The sequence below is a fragment of the Protopterus annectens genome, chromosome 16.part0 (assembly GCF_019279795.1).
Source record: "Protopterus annectens isolate FY-2018-M chromosome 16.part0, PAN1.0, whole genome shotgun sequence".
Taxonomy (NCBI): Eukaryota; Metazoa; Chordata; order Ceratodontiformes; family Protopteridae; genus Protopterus; species Protopterus annectens.
Window position 1 is genome coordinate 500,089,665 of NC_056750.1, and position 27,118 is coordinate 500,116,782.

General features: G+C 38.1%; 1 protein-coding gene across 2 annotated transcripts in view; it reads right to left on the reverse strand.

Moving 5' to 3' along the window:
* Positions 1-27,118, reverse strand: part of LOC122790871 — a 172,435-nt gene that overhangs the window by 91,010 nt on the left and 54,307 nt on the right. For both annotated transcript variants that reach the window (XM_044058532.1, XM_044058534.1), the window contains exon 2: positions 19,130-19,272. In XM_044058532.1, the coding sequence (XP_043914467.1) occupies positions 19,130-19,272 (143 nt within the window). The remainder of the gene's footprint in view (positions 1-19,129; positions 19,273-27,118) is intronic.

Below are 27,118 nucleotides of genomic sequence, written 5' to 3' on the forward strand. Positions count from 1 at the left end.
GGAGACAATTTGATAAAGAAAAAGAAGAGTGATTGTCTGAGGTCAAAAAAAAAAAGAAAAGAGAAATTGGCTAGAAGATAATGTTCTCTGAAAGCATTCATGGGTTTTCCCAAGGTAGTTAATGTTCTCTGAAAACTGTCAGGGGTTTTTCCAGCTGGCAAAGATTAGATATTAAAACAAGAAGATTGCTTCATGCTCACCAAATGATCTATAAAAATCAGAGCATAGCAAGATTATATATTCCCCTCTTGGAAGGAGGGATGGGTCTCCTTGAAATTGATTACAAGTATAGATCTACAATCTTGGGACTCCACACAAATCTGCTGACCTCATAAGACCCAAACATAGTAAAAGTTTTAAAACATGAGGAAAATAAATCTAAGATGACTTCTCTGCTTAATCTAGCAGAAGCATATCAGCATCAAGCAGAAATGGAAATCAAACCAAAAGTAGATAAAAATCAGGCAGCAACTGAATGTGACAAAAACAAAAGAAAGAATATAAGTGAAGGACCAGATGAAAAAGCAAGAAATGTGGAAAATGCATATAATTGCAAGTATAGAAAATTTCTGGAAGAACCTCATGTTAATCAGGAATGAACACAGGAATGGTTAAGGAGAGGTGAATTCAAACCAAGAGATGAAAGGCTAATATTAACGTCCCAAGATAGTGGGCTACATACACATTGGTTTACAAAGTCTATTGAACATGTGAGAGAAACAGACAAATTTAGGTTTTGCAAAACAGAATTGGAAACAGTTGCACACCTCATTGCTGGTTGCGACATACTAATGGCAAGACTATATACTGAAAGACATAATAATGTGGCGAGACTGTTGCACTGGTATTTATTACTGGTAAACATTATGGTATTGAAGTGGCTGAAAAACACTGGAAAAATGAACCACAAAGCATCATAGAAAATGATGAAGTCTATATCACATGGGATCACCTATTACCAACAGTTCAAAAGATAGATGCTAGAAAACCAGATATAGTGGTCCAGGAAAAGAAGTCAAAAGTACCATTGATCACTGAAATCACCAAACCCAGTGACTACAGTGTCCTGCGTATAGAGAGATATGAAATCATAAAATATCAGGATTTGCAAGCAGAAACGAGAGCAATGTGGAAGAAAGATACCTAGATAGCTCCAGTAGTAGTAGGGGCAACGGGTCTTATAAACAAGAGTTTAAAATCCTATTTACTGAAAATATGCTACCAATACATGTAACTCTGTACAAATTGCAGAAGGAGCCATTACTGGGCACATTGTGAGTGCTGCAAAGAGCACTTTTGGCTGACATCAAAGAGTGAAACAATACTAATTTTATGAACTTTAATTGTACCTTGAGTCAGGAATGGGGTCCACTCCTGTCATAGTATTAGATACCCAAAAGATTTGGAAAAATTAAAAACTGAGAGAGCTATAAAGATAAGACAAAACCAATCAACACTTAGTAGAAGCACAGGCTGCACAATGCAGCTTAGCATGGATAACCTTTCTTTTAGGTTAACACAAGTCGGTGAGTGTGACTGTCAGTTTGGGACTTTTTTTCTTAGTAGGAGGGCAAAACTTCAATACATAGTTTTGTGTGTTAGTATTAAGCTAATAGGTTTTAGAGGAGCATTGGGAGTGGTTTTTTTGTTTTGTTTGTTTATGGGCTTTCAATAAAACAAAAAATTTTATAAGGAGTGACACTGTCTCGAATGGATACGACAAGAAACAACTTTATAAAAGTTCAACCTGCCAAACAGCATATGCATGTGACACAAAACCTGAACTAGATATTTAACAAAAAAGGTGTTATACATAAAAGGTGGGAATAATAACTTTTTAATACAGTGATGCATTCTTTATTGTCTTTTAATGTAAATGGCCTCAAAGATAAATGCAAACAAGAAAGAATAGTGAACTATATTAAAAAAATGTAGAGTGCAAATAGCTATATTACAGGGGACACACATAGAAAGAACTGAATATATGAATTTGATAAAGAAAGGTTTTTCAGGATGGTTAGTCAGTGGAATAACTGGGATAAAGGAAAACAGGAGTACTTATATTAATTGCAAGAGAAGCTCCAGTAGTGATAGAAGAAGACAAAAAAAATAATAATGGCAGATTTGTATTGCTAAGGGGCTACTGGCAAGGGAGGAGGATTACACTGGCAGGTATTTACATTCCACCAAGAACTGCTATAATGGAGCTTAAGAAAATTCTTGGAGAAATAATCAGTTTTCAGCAAGAAACCTTACTTATAGGGGGGGACTGGAACTTAATTTGCAGCAGTGAAGATGTGCCTCGGGTCCCAGAATGGAAAATATAACAAATGAGGGCAGATGTTTGAAGAAATGTATGAAAACATTTGGCATAGAAGATGTGAATTCAGAAATAGGAGTTCAGAGTGAATTTACATATTATTCCAAAAGATATAAAAACTGGGCTGGGCTACAGAGAATTTAATTTCACAGGAACATGTGCATATAATTAAAGGTCTTGATACTCACCCAATAACTATTTCAGATCATGCTCCAATAACAGCTAAAATAAAAGCACAGGGTAATGAAATAAAAATGAGACATTGGTGCTTAGCCACCTATCTGTTGAAAAGAGAAGAATTTAAGGAATGGATAGTGGAGATTATTCAGGAGCTATTAGAGAGGATAGAAATTTCTTCTGAAAATATAGCTAGGGGGTGGGATAAAATTATGGTGCAGTTTAAAAATAGGGTGAAAATAAAAGTAAGGGAGCTATGGTTAAAAAGTAACAAGAATTATTTAGAGGGACTGACAAATGTTAAAGTATTGCAGAATGGTGAAATTTCACAAAACAAGAAGATGATCAACTACAGAATGCTAGGCAAAAAATAAGGGATTACCTTGATAATATGCACAAGCTTAGAAAGATTTCTGTTAAACAACTGTTTTTTTGATAACACTAGAGCACAAAAACTTTGAGCACAATGACTCAGGCAACAGAAATTAGAAAGGGCTGTCGCCAGACTTAGGTAACAAGAGATCCTCTAGAGGTATTAGAAATATTTGGGACATTCTATGAGAGTGTCTATAAAGTAGAGAAATGTGAAAATCAAGAAAAGATACAAATGGAAATGTTTATGGATGAATTAAATATGCCAAGGTTAGAGGTAGATGAGGCTCAATTGCTAACGGTTAGGATAGGAGGAGTTGAGATAAAAATTGTGATGTATAAGCAATCTACAGAAAAGTCACCAGGAAGTGATGGTATTCCTGTGGAAGTTTGGAAGCTAGTTTGAAAAAAAAACTGATAAAGATCTGGAAGGTTTTGTTTAGCAGTATCTTAAGAGGAGGAAAGTACCACTGTTCTAGAAGAAAGCAGTGTTAGCTGTAATTTCTACAGAGAGAAAGGATCCATCAGCTCTAGCTTCATAAAGGCCCATTTCAATACTAAACCATGATTATAAAGTGCTCATGTCTATAATGGCTAAAAGAATGGCAAAAGTAATGCCAAAACTGATAGATATGGATCAGTATGGTATTGTGGAGGGGGGGCAAACATTTGACAGTATTAAAAGAACACTGATGATCCAGAGAGAAGCAGAATATAAGAAAATACCATTGTTGTTGGAGGGTCCTGATGCAGAGAAAGCATTTGACAGACCAAGCTGGGACTTTATGAGCATGACAATGGAAGCATTTGCATTTCCTGAAAATATTATAAGGTTGATTAGAAGGATATATGAGGGATCAGAGGCGAAAATTAAAGTAGGTGGGATCCTCTCTGATAATTTCTGCTTGAGCAGAGGATTCAGGCATGAGTGTCATCTTCCCCTTTATTATTTGCAATATATTTAGAACCATTGGCAAAGAAAATAAGAGACTCAGAAATTTAAGGATATGATTGATATGGTAGTCAGCGAAAGCTGCCTTTATTTTCAGATGATATTATTTTATACCTGACAAAACCAGAAAAAGACATTACAGTGTTGTTTAACATTTGAGACAGTTTCAGATCTTTTCAGGATACGAAATTAATGAAGCTAAAGCAAAGGCAATAGTGACAAATTGTATATCAACACATGAACTGGTTCGGGAATACCCATATTTATGGGAACATGATAAAATGAAGTATTTAGGAGTATGGATTAAAAAATCATTCTAGTGTGGCAGCTAAGGATATGTAGGAAGAGACTAAACAAAAGATAATACAAAAACTGAGAAAAAGGCTTTGTTATATGGATATGGATAGTAAGATACAGGCAGTTAAAATGACTGTTAAAATATGTTTAGTCCCTTTAGTCTTATGCACAGGTCAGGCATATTTTTATCAACCAGAGAAGTTGTGGGTAGCAATTAATAAAGAGCTGAAACACTTTATCTGGGATGGGAAGACAGCAAAAGTCAAGTGGAATAAACTGATTCTTCCAATAGGACAGGGCAGATTGGGATTATCCAATTTAGAGGGGTATTTCAGAGCTACACAGTTAAGACTCCTATACATAGCACAAGCAGAAAACTATAATTCAAAGTGGAAAGGGATGATGATGAAACAAGGAGGAAGCTCAAGAAACAAGGAAAGACTGGGATTTTAGAAGCAGGCCTTTAAGGAGAATAACAATAATCATACAGAATATTGTATCCATAAAGTAGCAGAAAGTATTCAAACAACTAAACCAACACGGGAATGGAGAAAGGAGAGTCTGCTGATAGGGATGACTAGAACTATGAATACAGACAACAGGCAAGAGGGGGATGGAATTTATTGGAGAAAAACTGGCAAAGGAACCAGGGTATTTGGAGCAAATAACTAGAGAGGGAAAGATGACAGAATGGGAAGACAACAAGAATTTATTTGGCCTGCAGGTTAGAAATTGCCTTCCCTATCAGGGACTGATATCAGAGTATAGGCAAAGAGAAAGAAATGGGGGGGATTCTAAATGAAAGACCAGCACTGGTAGAGTTTTTAATAGAATCTAGAAAGAAGCTGCCATTAAAAAAGGAATAATTAGTAGAGCATATACAATATTGCATGATAACTATAAGGATCAATCAGAGGAGGTTAGATGGGATTGGGAAGAGAGATTGGATAAGCAATTCACAAACAAACAATGGGAGGATATATGTATGTCTCCCAAATATGCAACAAAATCTAGAAGATTTAGGGGTTTTGTCTGGAAATGTTTACATAGATATTTTTATACAAGTAGACTCTAGAGACATTTTCCTCAGGCAGACAGCAAATGTTGGAGGTGCAAAGGGAAGAAAGAGGTAATTGGGAACATATTTTCTGAGAGTGTGGTAAAATGGCGGACTTTAGGGATTCCCTGCAGGATGCACTGTCGGAGGGAGATACTGGGTGGGCAGACTGGTCTGACAAGGGAAATGATTTTTTGAGCTATAATACAGAATCGGAATTGCCTAGACATGGTTAGGCCTTGCTCTATCTAATAATGGTGGCTGCCAAAAAGCAATTACTAGAAAATGGAAATCAAAATCTAAACCAACTATGCTGGAAGTAGTGAATACAGTAACAGAGATAATACAACTGGAAATGAGATCTTTAGAAAAGGATAGGAGCACACTACATAGGAAAAAATGTGAATTGTGGGAACAATACATACAAGGGAAGAATGAGGTTTAAAAGGTGGCAGGACTTAAATGAGCTATGCAATGTTTAAGTGAGAAAGATTGGGTAGATTATAAGTGAAGCATAATGTTTGCAACTGCGAATGTGTCATTATGGTTTGTAATGTAAAATGTTTGCAACTAGGATTGTGTCTGTGTGGTTTGTTTTCATTTATATAAATTAATGATTGCCTGTCTAGTAAGTGATGGGTTTAATAAAGATGTGTCTTGTTTAAAAAAGGCAGGAATCGAATAATTTATGTAATATTACTTAGGTTATATCATAAAGCAATATATGTGAAGTATAATGTTTGCTATGTTAATATAGTTTGATTACTTTTATATGAATGTAAATTTGCCTGTGTCACAAGTGATAATTCAGTAGAAGTGTTTGGAAAAAGAAAGAGAGAAAGGTAGAAAAAATATGCATTTCATGGAGATAGGAAAGATCATCCTATAACATATTCAGACATTATTGGGTAAAACTGTGTATCCTGTAGCTTTGGTACCTAATTTAACATATCATAAGTGAATGATACTTTTCTCATTTCAATGCAGTGTAAAAATTACAGCAGGCGCAGCACAGTTAGACAAACTATGTTCTAAATGTACCTTTAATAAAAATGGGATGGGTAGCAGCCTGACAGATTCCTAATAAGACAAAGTCCTAAATACACCTCTAGTATAGCAGGGGGAGAAGCAACAGCCTGCCACTTTGTTACAATACAATCCTGATAAAGAGAAATGTACAGATGTAGAGATTTCAAAGGGAATTCAAATTTGGCTTTGCCTGGAAGGATAGAACAATATATATATAGATATATATATATATATATATATATATATATATATATATATATAAAATCAGAAATACATTTCTGAATTTAGACAAAAAAGTTTTTATTAGAAGTCAGTACAGAAACTGAAAAGGAAGAATTCATAGCACATTATATGGAATGTTGTCAAAAGAATTCGATGATTATGGCAAGGAAGGATGCCTGTGTGAAGATAGAATGGAAAAAACAATTGTGATAAACTTGGCTCCCCACTGTAATTCCAAGATATCCAACTGCAAGTTCTGGAATTATGAAAAAAGTATGAAAATGCTGAAGAACAGTGAATGTCAAGCATTGCTAATCTCTCTTCAAAGTTTTTGCAGAGGGAAACCCACCCACACCCACTGAACTTATATATACACCAACTCCAAGACTGTCACAACTTAGAGTAAAGGAGATAGTCTGAGAAGGAGCAGCCACAGACTTGATATGTATATTTCTGCATTTTCACTCATTCAGTCTTGCTATTGTAGGTCTTGTAGTTATTAGCCTTGAAAAATCAAAGAGAAGAAAGGGAACCTGAAGAGAGCCCCATGTTTATTTATTTTATTTATTAATTGCCATTTGTTTACCAGGAAAATCTGACTGGACACAAGTCCCATATTCAGTGGAGGCCCACAGAGAAAAGCACCACATAAAATACATTTTTTTAATAAACAACAGTTAAAAAATAAACATTTTAAGCATTACTTTGCATGTACTATTCAGACATAAATAGCAAATACATTTATCATATACTTTAGAAACTATATTGTTCTACATAAGTCAAAGACATGTTAACATGTAATAGCTGGAGATACAACAGCAATGATAATACATATAAATTCAGTTTGTATATTGACATAAATGAGGTTGGATATCAGTAGAGCAGGAACAGAAAACAGAGGAGATGGTGGAGGGGTATAAGCAGACTAACCAAGAAAACAGAAGTAGAAAAGGTTCTGATAGTGAAGAGGTTGAGATAACAGTAGACAGGTAAGGAGGGGATATCAATAAGTGAGAATTAAAGATATGGGTTAGCTGGAGTAGCAGTAGTTAGGGGGTAAAAGAGAAAAAGAGACAAGGGATAAGAAAGGTTAGAGAGTGAGGGTGATTGACAGAGAGATTGGTAATGGAAGAGAAACAGAAAGGACAGTGGGTTTAGTCAGGATGGGAGCATATGTTTCCCCTCCAAAAGGTCAGAACAGAGACCTATTCAAGAACAGAACTCTCAGCAGCAGGTACTTAAAGAGAAAGATGCTACTGAGGTAAATGAAAGGAAACGCCAAAACCAAAAGTATGAGAAAGACACTGGTATGACATGCCTTTTGTGAGGAAGAGATAGGAAAGGAGGAAACACCTATATCTGCCTTCAAAGGGGAAGACTATACCCTCCACATCACATCGGGATATTGACTAAAGTGTTTTGAACTTATCCGATCTGCATATAAGCAAAGACAATTTTAAGAAAGCTCAATGAGAAGCCAATATGTTAAGAATGGTGAAAATACAGCCAAAAATAGAAGGAGAAGCAGATGAGCAGACTGGCCCCATCCCCTACCTATATTTTGACTTGAAGAATAACTTGCTATACAGGCTAAACAAGTACAAAGAATAAATAATACACCAGACTTTAGTTCCAAAATGTTTTAAAACACTTGGCTTCAGTGATGCCTGTTCTGCAACATGGGCAAAACATGTTGGCAGCTCAGGTGTGTGTCTTGGGGACTGCCCCTTCTATGGAGAAGGCTTTCCATCCACGTGAAGCAAAGCTCAAGCCTAACCATATTTGAATGTAACTTGGACAAACTGATGGAGGATCATGGATTTGCACCTGCTTTGGCACCTCTGTCCCTAATGGACAGGGGCAGCCTGTGAACACTTGATGTGCACAAGCCTACATCATAACTCATAAAATCCCTTGGGGTATTAGCACATGTCAGCAATATTTTGGTAAATTTAGGGTAAGCTTGGCTAGGCTTAAAATGGCTCTTGGGCAGATGGCCTACTAACTATCTATAAACTTTAAGATAGAACTTGCACATAATCATATCCCAAAAGGACACACAAAGCCATCGCTAGAATCGTAGAGAGGTTTTATTCGCCTGGTGTATGAAAGACATGGAGATCTTCTGTGCAACCTCAGAAAGTCAAAAGACTGCACCACATAATGGGTTCAGATGTCCATTGATACCTATACCTATTAGTGATGTCCCAATGGAGCAGATACCATGGATCTTATAGGTCCATTGGTACAATCTGGTAATGACTAGCAACACATTCTGGTGATTATTGGTTATGCCACTGATCTTCTTGAAGCAATGCTTCTGTAAAAGCTAATGCTACCTCAACAGCCAAAGAATGAGTGTTACTTTTCTCCATGGTAGGGATACCCAAAGAAATACTCACAGACCAGGGGACCCCATTTATGTCAATTAAGTAATACACAATTTATTTATTTACATTTGTACCAGGAAAATCCGACTTGGCCAGAAGCCCATTTTCAGAAGAGGTCCGGGCAGAAAAGCTCCACAGAAATATATTCAAAATACAATAATTAGAAAGTACAATACTATACATATAGTAAGATGCAGAATGCACATCATCTAGTTACTCTATACAAAGAAGTATTCAATACAGTTTAACGGTAGATACAGGCTCAAAAAAAAAACACAAGCATTTCAGTAAAGATCACTGTGAGAAAAATAAAATTAGTTCTGTGTACATATTAAATAACAGTTATGAACAAATGAGATTGTCTAAATGTACAAATGAGATACACAAGATTGGCCAGTGTTTTAAAGTGAAGCAGTTAGGATTTGTTCTGGGTTATTATACAATACAAAATCCCCAAAGCTTGTTGAATACAGCAAAGGAGACTGAGATAGAGGGAAACAACTCATTAAATCATAAATCTGCACAATTTGCAAATTTGCAAGACATGTTAAAATCAATATGCCTACAGCTCAGGAACATATGCAAAAGGGCCAACAGATACCACAGAGGGTGTATTATAAGCATGATAAACTCAAGCAGTTTGAAACGGTAGACAATGTGTTAGTACTAGTTCCTTCCGCCAAAAATAACTTCTTGACAAGATAGCAAAGAACATTTGAGGTGGTTAGGAAATTAATGAAATGAAATGCAAAATAAGAGTCTGGAAAGAAAAGACAAGAGCACATACAAATGTGTTAAAACCATGGAGAAGCTGAAACTTCTGTAGTCTGCTTGTGGGCTTACGTGAGCATCCTTAACACTGTATCATAGAATTATATCCCTGCTGTGCAAAACTTTATCTAAAGCCCATAAACAAGAAGTGAAAGAGTTTTTATGGAGCGTTTTTGTCTAAGCTACATGGTAGAATAGACTTAATACTGAAACTAAAGTTAGGGAAGAAGGTCATCCTAAAACTGTATAATAACAAAGTCTCAAAGAAAAGCAATAAATGAAGAAGTAAAAACATGATTAAATGAATTACTGAAGAGTCCCAAAGCAAATGGAGCATTCCACTGGCATTAGGCCTTAAACCAGATACATTCATAATATTTTGTAATGGTTTCCACAAACTGAATGAGGTCTCCAATTTGACACGTATCTAATGCCCAGAGAGGACAAGCTCATTGAAAGAGGAGGCAAAGGAAGATTTGTGACCGCCCTTTGTTTAACAAAGGAAACAGAATATAAAGTATAAGCCCAGATAAAAATCACTTTAGCCAGCATATCTAGGAGATTCTTATCTGATACCCTCCCTGTGGGAGGAATAAAGACACATTGTTGAAGTTTCCAGTAGTTTATTCAGTTAAGTAGGTAGATGGATGAGTGTTCTTGTTCTAAGAACAAGAACATTTGTCCATCTGCTAGATCTGCTAGTTAAAGTGATTTTATCTGGACTTATCCTTTATACTCTGTTTTGTGTTAGTCCTGTCACCCTCTGGGTCACAAGTGGGATACCAGACTTCACTTAACCCCTCTGGATTACCTGTTTTTTGTTTAACAAATGGGTATAGGTACATACCCCTCACCTCTGCAGCCAAAGAGAAGACATTATTCCCCACCTCTAAAAGTTTTTTTCAATGTAAGAGCCTTACCCTTTGGACATCACCATGCTCCTGTCACTTGTAAAAGGCTCATGGATAAAGTTCTAAAACTTCCCACTAGGTATTCAGCTCCATACCATGAGGATACATTAATTTATTCAGAGGAGTGGGAGTCTCATTTAGCCAAAGGACAAGCTGTGATGGACTCTCTAACGCAGACAGAACCTAAGGCTAATGCTAACAAAAGTAAGCTCTGCATAACAGAACCCAGTTATTTAAGATACATGATTGGGAGAGGGGTAATTTAGACCTAAAACAGGCAGAGTTTGTAAAGAAATACCCAGGACCAAAGAACAAGTGAAAGCAATTTTAGGGCTAGTAGACTAATATAGAAAGTTTATACCCAAACCAAAAACTGCACTCCAAAAGACTATACAAAAGAGAAGGTGTCCATCCAGGTAAGGCAAAGTGTAGCATCAGTTAATGCTTTTTAACTATCAAAAATCTTTCTTGTGTTCAGAACCAGTCTTAGTTGTTCAGCTTTGATAAACTCTCTGGAAGTAGGTGATGAAAAGTGCCCAATATGCTAATTCAGCAGAAAAGTTATGTAGGGCTGTGACAAGATACTCTACCACAGAGCAGGAGTGTTTCACTGTTAAGGGGGCACTAACTTCTCCACAGAACTATGTACTAGGATGCAGCTTCACTTTGATAACAGACCAGAAACTCCTACAGTGGTTATATAAACAAAGGGATGGAAACACCAAATTATGTAGGTGGGCTTTGTCAGTACAACCATTTCATTTTAGAATTAGACCCAGGCCTGGCAATAGATACATGAATGAGGAAAGGAAATCCTGGCCCCATGACTCATCACATTCAGTATATAAAGTACACTTGTGTAAAATCTTACCATAACAGTAAATGTCCTTCTTTTCTCTGTTGTAATATTCACCACCTCTTGGATTTACTGCCAAGTATAGCCCAATGTCTGGCCAGTATACCAAATCCGTTATTCCCTAGGGAGTGTTGAAAATCAGACATATACTCCCCATGCAAGAGTAAGGCATAAAGGTGATGTACATACACTCCCAACTCAGAACTGAAGTGCCCCAGGAGAACTAGGACCCCCCAATGGAAGGACAACATGTACGGTCAGAAAAACGGAAGGAAGGAGAGAAAACTCTCAGCCAGTAGGAAAATATGACCCATGCCAAAGCATGAGAAAAGGAAGCAGGAGGAAGGGAGTGAATACTGTAAAAGTGAAAAGAAGTATGTCAACTATTATGGTAAGATTTTACAAAACTGTATTATGATCTTCCATCTCACTGCAGTATTCATAATCTCTGGGAGAGTATAAAAGCTACAGTGAAGCCAGGGAGGAAGAAGGCAAGGAGGACCCCTACACAAACTCATGCAAGATGGCCTTAGTAAAACCTGCTCTGGCCCTGGAAATGACATCCAATTTTAACGCCTTGTGAAAGTGTGAACCAAAGACCAAGTAGCAGCATCAAGGATGCAGTTGGTGTCCAAAGCTTTGAAGAAAGCCCCCTGAGGAAGCCACTGCTCTCATGGAATGAACCCTCACAGAAGTAGTCAACTGCTTACCATGAAAAGTTTAACAAAAAGAAATGGCCTTGGAAATCCAAGACAAGATGGTTTGCCTGCAATCTGCTAAACCCAATGTACCAGTAGGGAAAGAAACAAAAAGCTGATCAGATTTATGAAAGTTCTATGCTTTGTCTAGATAATATCTGAGCTGTCTATACAAATGCAAATTATGAACAACCTTCTTACTAGCAGATTTCAGAGAAGGGAAAAAAGAAGAAATCTGGATAGACTTAAGTGACAACTCGTTAACCACTTTGAGCATAAAAGAAGGATTTGTACGGACAGACACCCTGTCTCTATGAAAAAACAAAAAAGGATGGACCACTATCAAGGCCTATAATTAAATAAACTTCTAGAAGAGGCTAAAGCAAGCAATAAAATAGTCTGCCAGGTACAATGTTGTAAATAATAAGCATCAGCTGGCTCAAAAGGAACCAGAGTCAGCTTTCCAAGGATGAAATTAATATCCCTACTTTGAGAAACTGCTTGACCTCAAATGTAGAGGCCAAAGGATGAATAAGTGGAAGGCAGGAAAAAATGTCTGACAAATGGTTGGGCTTTCACTGAAGAATATGCCAAGCCAGCATGCAGGATAGGAAAGAACCAAAGGGACCCCCACTGAAAAGGGGTCCTGGTGATGTTTGAGACACCAAACAGAAAAATATCTTCCATTTGAACATATAAGATTTTCTGGTATTGGGTTTCCTGGCCTCCTACATGACACTAAGCATGTCCTCAGAAAACTGCTGTCAGAAAAGAATCAAAACCCTGTTGTCCAAAGCATCAGCTGAAGAGTGAACAGAGGAGGGTAAAAGTTCCAAGTTCCTTTGTCTTGTGTGAAAAGATCCATGCATTGTGGAAACTTGTGATGATTGCCACTGGCCAAATGAAATAAGAGGGGGAACCAGTGGTGTCTGGGCCAAAAGGGAGTTACCAACAAGATTTTGGAGAGTCCTTCTCGATTTTGTGAAAGACCCTTGGAAGAAGAGGAAGTGTAGAAAAGGAATACATGAACATTCCATTCCAAGAGAAAGACATGGCATCCATCTTCCAAGCCAAGGGACTTGGCACTCTGGAACAGAACTGAGGGAGTTGCCTGTTCAGAGGGGAGACAAAGAGATATACTTGAGGAATATCTCACCAATGAACAATGTCCAGAAACACATCCCTGTGGAGCATCCATTCATAAGGCTGTCTCCTGGACCTGCTGAAAAAATCCGCCACAAGATTGCAGTCTGAAAGTATACAGATTGCCTGAAGGGTGACCTGCGGATTGATGCTATTTCCCATGCCTGAAGGATTAACCTGCGAGGAAGGTAAGACCTTGTGCCCCCCTGTTAGTTGATGTACCACATGACTGTGGTGATGTCAATGTAAACCTTCAAAGGACCCAGGACCCAGAACGTATGGAAAGCTTGAAGAGCCATAACAAGAGCCTACATTTCCTTGATGATGACATGATCCACACTCTGCTACAGTGACCAAAGGCCTTGCACCTTCAGAGTGCTTGACAAGGCTCCCCACTCCAACTCTGATGCATCTGTGAAGAGTTCCTGAAATGGGTGAGAAGGGTGGAAAGGAACATGTGGATTTAGAGATAGCTGCTGAACCCACCAGTGAAATTCCAGCATTAGACAAGACAGCAAAGGAACTAGATGGTCCAAGCAGGTGGAGGTGCTGAAGCCATACTGATTTTAGGTAACACTGAAACATCCTCATATGAAACCTGGCCCAGGAGAAAATGGGAATACTGGAGTCTGTAAACCCCAGAGTCCTGAGAAATTCCCAGTCTGGAAGAGAGGACAGTGGAAGCAGAGATAAAAAATAATTTGTGAGGGCAAAACCTTGGAGGCAGGAAGAGATGCCAGCATTGAAGCAGTCTGGAAACTGCGGCCCAGGAAAGCATGATCCTGAGAAGGAGTCAGTACTGACTTTTGAATGTTGACAGTGAATTCCAGACTGTGCAACAGAAGTAGGGTAAAATGAAGATCCTGTACCAGCCTGGAATGAGATGGAGCCTGAAGCAAGAGGCCATTAAGATAAGGAAATATATGAATTCCCTGAAGCCTGCAAAAGACAACTACAGGGGCTAGACATTTGAAGAACACCCTTGAGGCTGTTGGAAGCCAAAAGGGCAAAGCAAAAAACTGAAAATTAGAGGAAGAAACAGAGAAACAGAAATATTTCCTTAATAGAGGGTGAATAGGAATGTGTAGGTAAGCTTCCTTCACATCCAAGGAAACCAGAAAGGCTGGGGGCAACAGAGGAAACAGATTCTGAAGAGCATTCAGAAGGAAGGCACTATGACAAAGGTGTTCAGAAAGGAAAGATCCAGGACAGGTCTCCAAGACCCATCTTTTCTGGGGACCAGAAAAATCCTGGAATAAAGATGTAAACCCCTCTCTTTCTGTAGAACTGGTTGAATTGTACTCTGATCCATCAGACCCTGCAATATGCCTGGAAAAATAAGGAAGCTGTTCTACTGGAGGTTGAGGAATACCAGAAAATTAGGGAAGGGTCTTCCAGGTAATAAAGTAATTCTCTGGATAATGGAGAAAACCCAGGTATCCGTGGTAATCAGCTGCCAAACTGAGAGAGAAAAAGAAAGCCTGAAAGACAAGGGAAACTGGCCTAGAGGAAAGGAGGGAAGGCAGCCAGATGGCTGCAAATTTGTCAGGAAAGGACTGCTTCTGGGATCTGGGCATTTGAGTAGGCTTATCTGAAAAAACACCCTTAGGAGCTTTTTACATTTGGAAGACTGTCTAGGTAGCCTAGGCAAAAATGCAGTCTTACTAACATAGTTCCTTTGAAACTTGGGAAAGGGTGAGACAAAAATCTGCTTCAAATCTTATATAAATTAACCTTGATCCTGTAAGGGCTTGAAAAGGTCAGCTACAGCAGTACCAAACAAAGTCTGGTAATCCAAAGGAGCATCCAGAAGCTTTTGCTTTGATATCATCTGGCAAGACTTGAAGGTGAAGCCGGGATAGTGTCTCATCACTGAGCCAGAGGCAGCAGCCCTACAGGGTGCATCAGCTGCATCATAGCTGCATTGAAAAGAGTGAAAGGCAACCTGAGAGGTGGAACTGAGCAAGGAGACAACTGGGGTTTTACCCACAACGTCAGTCATATCAGAAACAATCTTCCTAATCTGGGAATGAAGACAGAGGATATACCAATATCATATAAGTCTGGTGACTGATAGCCCTTTAGGCTAAAGTAGTCAAAAGTGTAGACCATTTTACCAATCCTTTCCATGACTCTACTGTCCCTATCTGAAGGAAGGAGTTTGGAAGAAGGCAGCAGCCTAGAAGGCTCATCAGTAGATACACAAATCACTGCAGGATTAGAGGTAGGGCATTTATACAAGAACCTGCAGGCATCCAGCACCTTATAGAACCTATCAGGTTTCTTAGGAGCTGGAGTTTGAGAATCTGGAGTCAGGGAAGTAGCAGAGAAGGTATCTAATAGATCAGCTAATGCAGGCAAGACAGCTGAAGGTTTAGGAGAGTCCATTTGTAATAATGCATAATACCTTTTCTGGACATCCAATACTTCAAAGTAATCCCATTTGAAATCCTCTCATCATATGAAGGACCATGTCTCCAATGGATAGCTCCACCAAAGGATCAGGACTGACAGATTCCCTCTCTTTAGAACCATAATCTAAATGTAAAGGCAACTGAGAGGGATATGCTAAGGAGTCAGACATGGAATCATCACATTCATAGGTTCATAGGTTGGTACTAGGCTATCAGCCATAGGGCCTATACAAGCCTAGCCATAACAATTCCCTGGCTATTTCTTCCCACACTATTTACTTCCCTGGACCCCTGTCTAGCAGGGCAACTGACGTGATCCCCGGGGTGAATTTCCTTTCTCCCATCCAATCGTCAAGGTTCCTTTTGAACAGGACCAAAGAGGCACTCTGCTTGACATGTATGGGCAATTTATTCCAGAGTCTGGGGAGTCTCTGAAGACTCCAGGTTCATAGCCTTCTTAGGGGTAGAGGACCAAGGAAGTGCAGGAACTAAAATCACTTGAGGAGGCTTCAATGCCATCAAGGCACTGAACAAGACTTGAGTGAAGTCCTGCCATTCCCTTTGTGAATCCCTAGGGACTGTCACCACATGCTTAGTCTTCTGCCTTTTCTTTATCGGGATGTCTGCCATGATAAAACATGGAGTTTCAGACCCCTGCCTGGATTCAATTAAGGTATCCGGCATCTCTTCCCTAACAAGGATCCAAAGAATCCCTCTAGGCTGCATGGTAGTAATCAATCTTGGTTCCCCCTCAATGCCACAGCGGACATTTGCAAGGCCTCCAAGGATGCGTAAAAGGTAGGTTCCATGCCGGCCTCCGAGAAGATTGCAGCTGAAGAAAATTATGGCAACACCGGACTATCATCTGGGTTTTCACTCACCTCACCAGAGACATACAATGGAGACTGGACAGCAGCAGAATCAGGTCTAGACTTCTTGGCTTTCTTTTTAAGTGGTGGCTGTACCTCAGGGTGAGCAGATTCCGCCATGGTACCTTGGGCCAAAAGCTCAAAGTGAAGAAAGGCAGCTACACAATGTCTTGGGTACAAAGGCCTGACAGATGGAACACTGAGTGTGGTCATGAGATGTACTTTAGCAAAACAGGCACCTATCGTGGTGGTCTTTATGGGGAATCTGCCTCCAACACTGCCATTTCCCTTTCTTGGATAAAATGTCACCCACTGAACAATGCGAAAAAAAGAACCCAAATGGGGTACTTACCTGAAAATTGTAGGCTCCATATAACCAGCAAAGTGAAGGATGTTCAGTCCAAATTATGATAACAGTGTTTGCTCTGGTGACAACAAATTTCAGAATTGGGAGTGTACATGTCACCTTCATGCCTTATGCTTGTGCAGGGAGAATACTTCTGATTTATGATGCTAAGTAATAAAGGCTTTGGTATACTGGCCGGATGTTGGTCTACCCTTGGCAGGAGATCCCAGAAGTAATGAACACTGCAACAGTGATACAGAAGGACATCTATGGGTTCTATACTGTGCGGTGGGGGCAATTGTGGGGTCGTGGCTATATCAGTTATAAAAAGTGTTTTATAAACACTACAAATTATGACATTGAAATGCTGTAGGAAATTTAATGTGAATCACCTGGAAAAGCTCTTGATCAAAAGAGGGCTTGAAGACTTTAACCTTAGAAATATTGGTCTCCCCTAGAGAAGGATTCTCATTACCCTTAGGAGCTTTAACTAGTAAAGTTGCTGGGGACTGCCATAAGCCTACCTGTGCTTCAACATCAAGAATACCAGGAACTTAACTGTGGATACTCAAAGGACCTGCTTGTGGATGTACTAAACTGAGAATTACAAGACAGCCTGACATCAGCTGGTGCAATAATGTTGTATAATGTCAGAAACTGATATAGTTCTTTGAAAGGCTTTAATGTGAGCAGTAAGTAGCAGAAATTATACTGAGCAAAAATATTACGATTTTTTTTGCTCTTTGCCCCTACTGCCTGTGAATCATCAGCCACCTCTTGGCAAATTGACCCATTCATTCTCCATCACTGGGTCAAAGGTCAGCCAGAAAGGGCCAACATTTAGGCAGCCATGAGAGGTGGTGTGAAAGGTTTGTTTTTTTTTTTTAACTAGTTTCCCTATGAATGCCTGTGTTGTAGAGTTGAAGGGGTATATGCAATGGACTGTCTGTGTTGGTTATCCCTCATTTCCACATGAAACATTGTCAGCGAGTATTGACACCCCCTCCAGTGAGGCACTGGAAGTTGTTTTCATAGTCTCCACCAGAGAAATCACTCTTCCCTGTATGTTCCTGTGTGTGCTACCCTTCCTGCCTCTTTGAGAGGCAAGCAAACCATGCCCCTTCATTCGTCTCCCTTCCTGCCTGGTTCCTTTAATGCTGGGTTAGCTAACTAAACCCAGGTCACCCGGATCACTGTAAGGATTCCATCTCTCTGTGACACGAAGCCAGGATAATATCCAGATTTTTGTGTAAGTTGAAAGTAAAATCCAAATTTTATTTCTTCACTATAAATAAATAGCATTCAAACCAAACAATGAGTTGCAGGCATGTGTTATACATTATTATGGATACAGTTCATTTAATCAAAAGCACATTTCATTGAAAAACAAAAACTGTGGTACATTTATTCAAAACACATTTCATTAAAACCACAAGTCATCAAAAAGCATTTCAGTGAAAATAGTGTATTACTATAGAAGATGACTGATACTTTGGTTTTGGATCATAAGAATTACAATGCAAATTAATGTTGATCAGTATGTGTACCTTGCTAATGCCCACTGTTATGTTGTACTGCCATCTCTAGAGCTTTATGTATTTGTGGCAGCAGTGATTCAATGTGTAAGAAGCATGCTCTTTTCTCCACTGTTATGAAGTTATTAAATTTATGTTGGGGACGGGGGGATGGCGGCTTGCCTCCCTGCACAAAAAATTTTTGGAAATATATTTAGTGTATATGAAATTTTAAATTAAATGTATTTAGATAATTTGTGGTTTTGATGAAACGTGTTTTCAACTAAATGTGTCACACTTTTTTTTTTATATGAAATGAAACACAATCACTACTATATAGGTTTGTGTGTGAGTGTAGGTGTGTGCGCATGCACACAATCATGCATATAAATATGTATACACACACACAAACACACACACATAATTATCTATGTATAGTACATCTGTATTTATAAATAGAAATGATATTATTATGTATACCGATAATGATACAGATATAATGTTCATTGCTAATCTGGAAAGGGGACAAGTTGTAACTAGTATCAACATAAGAGGCTTTTTATATTTCTATGGCTATGAAACTATTAGCATAGGTTATATTTGTTAAAATTTTGAACCATCTTCAGCCAGAATGAAGTGCTTTGTTTTTTCAATAGTTTGCAGCCAGTTTAATGTGACTTGTAGCAACAAAATGTGTCCTGCTTTGCATAACATCTGAAGTTTCACAATATATCAACAAAAGCAAATTTGAAAACACGATGCCCAAATCCCATCATGTCCACTCATTTTACCTTCTGGCCAGAGCTGAAAGGGCAACCTTGTTTTCCTCTTCCATTTGCTTCAGGGAGACTTGCGCATTGTCCACCTTACAAAAGTAGCTGCTCTTCAAAGTTGAGTTTGTTGCAATTGCCAATGTGTGCCACTGACCATATAGCTAAAAAAGAAAGAAACATTTTTAGAGCTACACAGTTAAGGCTCATATATGTAACACAAGCAGAAAGATATCATTCAAAGTGGAGAGGGATGATGATGTAACTGGGGGGGGGGTCAAGAAATAAGGAGAGAGTGGGATTTTTGATGCACATCCTTAAGGAGAATAACAACAGCCATACAGAATGTTATTTTCGTGAAGTAGAAAATATTCTAAAAACTAATCCAACACGAGAATGGAGAAAGGAGATTCTGCCAACATATATGACTGCAAGTAGGGTTACAGAGAATTTTATTTATTTATTTATTTAATATTTGGTGACCAGGAAAGTCCGACTAGGGCAGAGCCTATTTTCAGCAGAAGCCTGGGGAGAAACACTCCAGATGCGTGTCTTGGAAATGTGGGAAGAAATCAGAGTACCCAGAAGAAACCCATGCGAACACAGGGAGGACAAGCAGACACCACACAGAAGACACCCCAGCTGTGAACTGAACCAGAGAACCTCTTGTTGTGAGGCAACAATGTTTACTGCTGCACCACTTGGCTACCCAAAAGAGGAGGCTGGAATTTACTGGAGAAAACTGGCACAGAAACCAAGGTGCTGACAGCAAATAACTAGAGAGGGAATGGTAACAGAATGAGATGGCCAACAAGATGCTTGGACTGCAGGCTAGAGACTGTCTTTCCTAACAGGAGCTGATATTGAGTATAAGTAAAGAGGGAAGGATAGGGGAATCCTAAGTGGAACACCTGCTCTAATATTGTCTTTAGCTGAATCTAGAACAGAAGCTGCTGTTAAAAAAGGAGGGATGAGACAAGGGCTAGGAAAATCCTGTGCAATAGCAGACGAGTAGAATGGTTATTTCTTCGTGGTTGCAGCTGTTTGATCATGAAGTTTGCTCTTTTACACAGCTGTTGTAGTAAGAAGCTCCAATTAGTCATTTTACTATGGGAATCATGCTTCATGTATTAATGGTGTTATTTTACTCTAACTGCGTTATTCAAATCATTAGGTTATCTTTTTGTGCTTATTTCCTGTTTTACATGTTGTATACACCAACACAGATGCTTCACTTTTCTTCTCTCTCTCTCTCTTTATATATATATATATATATATATATATATATATATATATATATATATATATATATATATAATATGTGTGTATATGTATACAGACACACACATCCCACACATGAAAGCTCTAAATATTACTACTTCTAACTTCTGTATCATTTTGTAGTAACTCACCTAATCTTGACTTCATTTAAGTGAACCCGACATTTTTGAATTTACTATAACTTGCTTAAAACATAATGATATAATATTTTTTTCTATTTGGTCCATGTGCAGATCTTACAAAGTCAGAGCTAATTATTCATTTATTTATTGACATCTGATTACCAGGAAAGCCCGAATGGGTAGAAGTCCATTTTCAGTGGAGGCCTAGGGAGAAAAGTTCCAAATTATTACAAAACATTTTAAAAATAATATTATAGTCTTCAAAAGTTAAACAAAAACATCTGCAGTTTAAATAATTACAACAAATTAATGGTTAAGAATCAATGCACAGTATATGGCAACCATTTAATATTTAGAGAAATTTTAGACAGTTTCTGGAAAAATTAAAGGTCAGTTAGTCTAATGCAAATAGGAATTGCAATATGAAGAGGGGGAAAAACAGGCTTATCGTATATTTATAGAGAAAGTCAGGGAAGAGAATTAGATAACTGTAAGGAAGTTAAGTGAAGAAGGGAGAGTAAGGAGGCATGAGGAATGAAAAGGTACTTGTTCACATTTAGGGATATAGTTTATCCTGGTTTTGAGTAAGAAAAAAGCTAGATTTTTAGTTAGGAAGTCTTTCAGAGTGGTTTTGAAATATGGGAGTGCAGATTAAGACCTGATGGTACAAGTACAAACAATACTCAACATATTTGCTAGGTTTGTAGGGGGTTTTGGCCACTGGTTTGCAATGACTGACTGGGAACATAGCTGTGCAGAATGCTTTTTTAGTGCTAGACAGGAAGATAGATGGTGGATAATTTTATTGGTGGTAAGAAGTTGTGTATGTGTTGATGTGGCAGTTCTAACCAGTTTAGGCTTTTCAGTGCTATACAGTGGTGGGTTAAGAAAGGGTTATGCGCTGTAAATTTTGCAGCTTTGTTACAGCTTTCATTTTTGTGAAGCCTTGAGCCTATTAAGGATGGGAGATCCATAAAGAAGTGTGGGAAGGAGATTAGTAATGGCAAGTACAGTTTTAGTTGCATCAGTGAGAAAGTTTTTGGCTCTCTAATCCCTAGTTTTTGGTGAGTTTTTCTTATGCAATTTTGTATATGCAGGTCAAATGTAAGATTATCATCCACTATCACCCCTAATAGCTTGCTATGAGAAGTGACTTCACTGGATATATTATCAACAGAAAGGACTTTAAATTTTGCTTTTTCGTGAGAGAGGGATTTGGGGGAAAAAGTAGTAGTTTGGTCTTTTTTGGGTTGAGCATGAGGTGTGAGTTACAAAGCCATATTTCAGTGGCTGTTAAAGCTTCCTGAGTAATTTTATGGAGGTATACCATGTTGTAATGTGCGCAAATGAGAGTGGAATCATCTGCGTATTGTATTAGGGTGACCTGTTGTGTGAAAATATAGAGGGTGTTGGTGAAAATGTTAAAGAGGATGGGACCAAGGATAGAGCCTTGTGGTACCCTGGTGGTGACTGGCAGGTAAGGAGAGAGCATGGAGTGCCATTTTACTGACTGATACCTATTAGATAAGTAGCTTTAGAACCAGAGAAGGGTGGGTTGAGACAGATCTAGTGAGGACATCTAAAGTAGAAGTTTACTGTGACAAACTGTGTTAAAAGCTTTAGACAAGTCTAGAAATAAGAAAGATACTAGTTTGCCTTTATCTCTAGCTTTATTGACAGTATCTATATAAGTTAGAAAGCAGTGCTAGTACTGTGGGAAGGATGGAAGCCATGTTGTCTAGGGGAAAGGAGTTCTTCCTACTGGTAATAGTCTAGTAATTGTTTTTGAATACATTTTTCAAGAATTTTGGCGAGGGGAGATAAGATTGCTACAGCTCTAAAGTTAGTAATGTCTGTTGAATTTCCTTTGTGCAAAGGGATAATGTGTGACTTTTTCCAGAGAGAGGGAACATGGGATTCCTGACTGGCCTATCTATAAGGATTGAAACTGGATAGGCATTGCTGTTGGCTGCTATTTTTAGGTGCTTACTTGGAAGGTCATCAGCTGATGAAGAACACAGTTTAAGTTTGTTTCAGAGTAGTTTTTCATAGGATGTGGGCACAGGTTTGAAAGTGGATGTGATGATATGAATCTGTTGGCCCGGGTTGGGAGTAGATGTTAAGGGATCCTTGGTTAGAGATGCTATACTACAAAAAGTTATGGACTCATCATAACATTCCATCTGTGTTATCTATTTTCATTCTTCCTCAACTGTTGGGTTCGGATCTGACCCTCAGATCCGACTAGGCCACTTTTTCCAGCTCATGCAACACTGAAACTCTCAAGCTTCTCCTTTACTCATAATGCCCTAGTCACCTGACATACCTCAGATTTTGTTTGCTGCCTCTTAAGCCTGTAAGCTTTAGGAAATGATGAAAACAACAGAATCTAGAACTCAAAGGAATAGCAGTTCCTTCAGCATCGTTCAGTCTTTCCAAAAATCAAAGAAGGAGGGGGTTGGAGGGAGGGAAGATGAGGAAGAATGAAAAGAGACAATACAGTTGGAGTGTTATGGTGAGTACATAACTTTTTTATCTGATGCCATTTTCATTCATTCTTCAACTTTTGAGACAGAGTTCTCAGCTACCTAAATCTCAGGAGTCCTCTAAGGAAGGATATTCCTGATCACTACTGAGCCAAAGGCTGCTCTTCTCCTAGACACTAGATACAATTTGTAATGAGCAATAAAGGTATGAGGATTAGCCCAAGCTGCAGATGCACAAATACCATCCAATGAAGATCTGGATAAAAATGCTGAAGAAGTTGCCATACACCTGGTGGAATGTGGTTTTGGTGGTTTTAGTAAAGACAAGCCCAATTTTTTGTAAACAAATGTAATACAGGCATTTAACCATTTGGCTAAAGTCACTTTAGAAACTTTTTTGCCTAATTTTGATTCCAAAAAAAGAGATAAATAATTGTTCAGATTTCCTCAAATTTTTGGTTCTATGTAGATAAATCTGTAATTGTCTGTGAATGTTCAAAAGGTGTAACATATACTCTCCTTTATTTGAGAAATTTGGAAAGAAGATTGGAAGGTTGATAGTTTCATTAATACTGAATTCTGACATGTTACGAAGAAGGAAGGATTGGTCTTTAAGGATACTCTAGCCTTATGAAATATCATATAAGGAGGTTTGTATAACAGGGCCTGCAATTCTGATACTCTTCTAACAGAAGTAATGGCCACTGAAAAGATAGTTTTCCAAGTCAAGAATTTCGGTTCACACTTAGCTGATGGTTCAAACAGGGATTGTGTTAAAGACTGTAAAACAATGTTCAAATCCTGAGGAGGAGTGGGATCTTTTAATAGGTCTAAGTAGAAAGGTTACCCTTAGAACAGCTTTACAAAGTTTGGAGGATGCTAAAGATGAGTTGCAAATGTCCACTGAAGAACCCTCATATGGTACCTTAGCAAGAGTACCAGAATGATTGCTGTTGACATGTATCCCAAAGCATGAAAAATCAGTCGAGCTGCAAGTAAAGAACTTTGAATGATCTTTCTGACCCATAACTGAATAATTTGAACTTTTGACAGGGGGAGAAAGGCTATTTGAGTGATCATATTGAGCAAGGCACTGATGAATTCCAATATCTGTGTTGATTCAAGATGAGATTTGTTTTGACTGACTGAAATCCCCAGGTGGGAGCATAACTGGAGCACATAGTCACAAGTTAGAATTAGATGATGCCTGGTCAGAGCAGTTATGAGCCAGTCATCTAGATATGGAAACACCTGGAATCCCTGCAGTCTCAAGTGAGCTGCTACTACTGCCATACACTTGGTAAACACCATGGAGGCAATGGTGAGACCAAAGGGCAGAGCTCTGAAATTGTAATTACTGGCTCCCAGCCAAAAGCGTAGGTATCTCCTGGATTGTCATTCATTTTGATATGACAGTACACATCCTGAAGATCTAGCCCACACATCCAGTTGTCCTTGTGCAGAAAAGGCAGAATGGAACGAACCATGACTATCCAGAACTTTGTCTACTGAAGTAACTAATTAAAATTGCTGAGATCCAAAAGTGGTCTCCAGTCCTCTGTTTTGACACTAAAAAGAATCTTGAATATGTTCTGGACTCTATCTGGTCTGGGGGAATTCTTGAATTACTCTTTTTTTCTAGCAGGTGGTTTATTTCTAGTGCTGCTGCTTCTAACTGGGTGAAACAGCAGGGATTTTGTTTACTACTAGTAGGAGTGGATGGTAAAATGTTATGTAACCTCTGGATATTATCCTATGCACCCATGAATCTTTTGTAATTTCTAGCCAAGCTCTCTGGTGTGCAGGGATAAATGACCTTGGACTGCCTCAGTCATAGAATGTCAGGCCTCCCTTCAGGAGTGCTGACAGGATCTGTCAGAGAAAGTACCTCTAGTCCCTGGTTATGTGGACCACCTCTGCTGCAGGGATGCCGTCTTCCATTAGAGTTTCTCCCTCTGTCCCAGGGGAACTCTCTCCACATGCATTTTGAAAGGGACTCTGAGATTTTTTAAACAAGAAACATCTTTATTACATTATCATGTATGACATAAGCAATCTTACATTTATATAAATGAAAATCAGCCATACCAACACAATCTCCGTTGCAAACATTATACAGTACAAATCATGCAGACACTATTGCAGCTGCAAACATTATACATCACTTATAATATATCCAATCATTGTCAGTCAACCATTACATAGCTCATTCAGTTCCTCCCTTCTTTTAAACTTTGTTCCTCCTCTGCATATACTGATCCCACACTTCCTATTTTTTCCTATGCAATTTGCTCCTACCCTTTTCTAAAGATCCCAATTCCAGTTGTTTTATCACTGTTACTATCTTTGCTACTGCTAGTAAATTTCAACGAGGAACAAATAAAGTAGACCTAAGTGGCTCAACATCCAATTTTATTAAACCCTTGAGTGCTTTCCTCCTGGTATAGTGGACTTCATCAGAATAACAGTATAAATCACAAGACAACTTAAATATTTTAACTGAAATCCCATAAAACCTCACAAACCAATCATAAAATACACTTAATTAAACTTCCTAACAAGGTGAAATTAACCTTTACATTGCTGGTACACAGTACAATACTAATTCAAACAAGCAGCCTATAGCAATTATATACAAAATAAATATTTCACAATATACAAATGTTAAAATATATATAGAAAAATTTAAAGAAATATATATAAAAAATTACAACATATAAATAGCTTTCAATCACAAAAAACTGCTTAAAGACGCATGATTGTTCAAACCAGGGGGGACTGTGGCATTAGTTCTTAAAATCCATTGTAATTCTAAATAATCTAAGCCGTCTGATTCAGGACCCCCCTGAAACCTAAATCACACTGGTCAATAATACAAAATTTGCTTAAACAAAGCATTTTTTACATCCATTTTTTTTTAATATTGTACAGGTGTTGGCAAATCTTTTTGCAATTAATACAAGCACTCCTCTCTTCCATTGCCCCAGGTATTCCACTGAATAAGCATCCTGAAAACCTTTCTTTATCAAAGTCACATGTTCAGATATTTCCAAGTGTCTCCTGTAGCATACTTATTTGCACTCTACAGTTTTTAATATGATTCACTATTCTTTCTTTTTTGTATTTATCTGAGAGACCATTAGCATTTAAAGACATTATAGAAAGCATCGTATTCTTGAGAGATTCTTATTCCCACCATTTATGTATAACAGCTTTTTTGTTAAATGTCTAGTTTCAGCTTTTGTGTTACATGTATATGTTGTTTGGCAGGTTAATCTTTTATATAGATGTTTCCTGTCATCTCCATTTGAGCCTATGTCACATCTTACAGAACTTTTTGTTTTATTGAAAACCCTCAAACACACACACACACACACACACACACACAAACAATACCCCTAAAACTTATTAACTTAATAGTAACACACAACATTATGTACATCTCCAAATACTGAAGTTTTACCCTTCTAATAGGAATGAATGTTCCAAACTGACATCCACATACACAGACCTGAGCTCACATAAAAGAAAGGCTATCCATGCTAAGATGCATGGTATAGCCTGTGGTTTTATTAAGAGCTGTCTGGTTTTGTATAATCTTTATAGCTCTCTCAGCTGGGAAAACACTTGAATGCTTTCAGAAAACATTTTCTCCAAGCCATTTCCCTTTATCAGATTGTCTGCTAGAGACGTAAGAACCAGACACAGAAATGTTCACTAGAAAAAAAAAGCCTTACAATATTCAATATTCTTTTTCATTTACTTGCCTTTCTTAAAGTTTATTACTAGATTAAGCTAATGGCCTTAACCTATTCATTCCACTATGCAAGAAAGAGAAAAAGCACACTAATTTTTCTTTTGTCACCCTCTTTTAACCAGATCTTTTTTTTAACACTGCAGTGCCTACGTTTCTTAAAACTGAACAAGGAGAAAGAGAGAAAAAGGAAGAAATAAAGAAACAAACAGAAAAAACAGGAGCACCTATTTACATTAGTATCCTCATTACACTTAAAAGTAACTGAAAAAAAAATTACTTTATAACATGCAAAGAAAATCATTCAATATTTAAATAGTACTATTAAGAAAAAATTGTTTTACTTACAGTTAACTTTCTTCCTCCT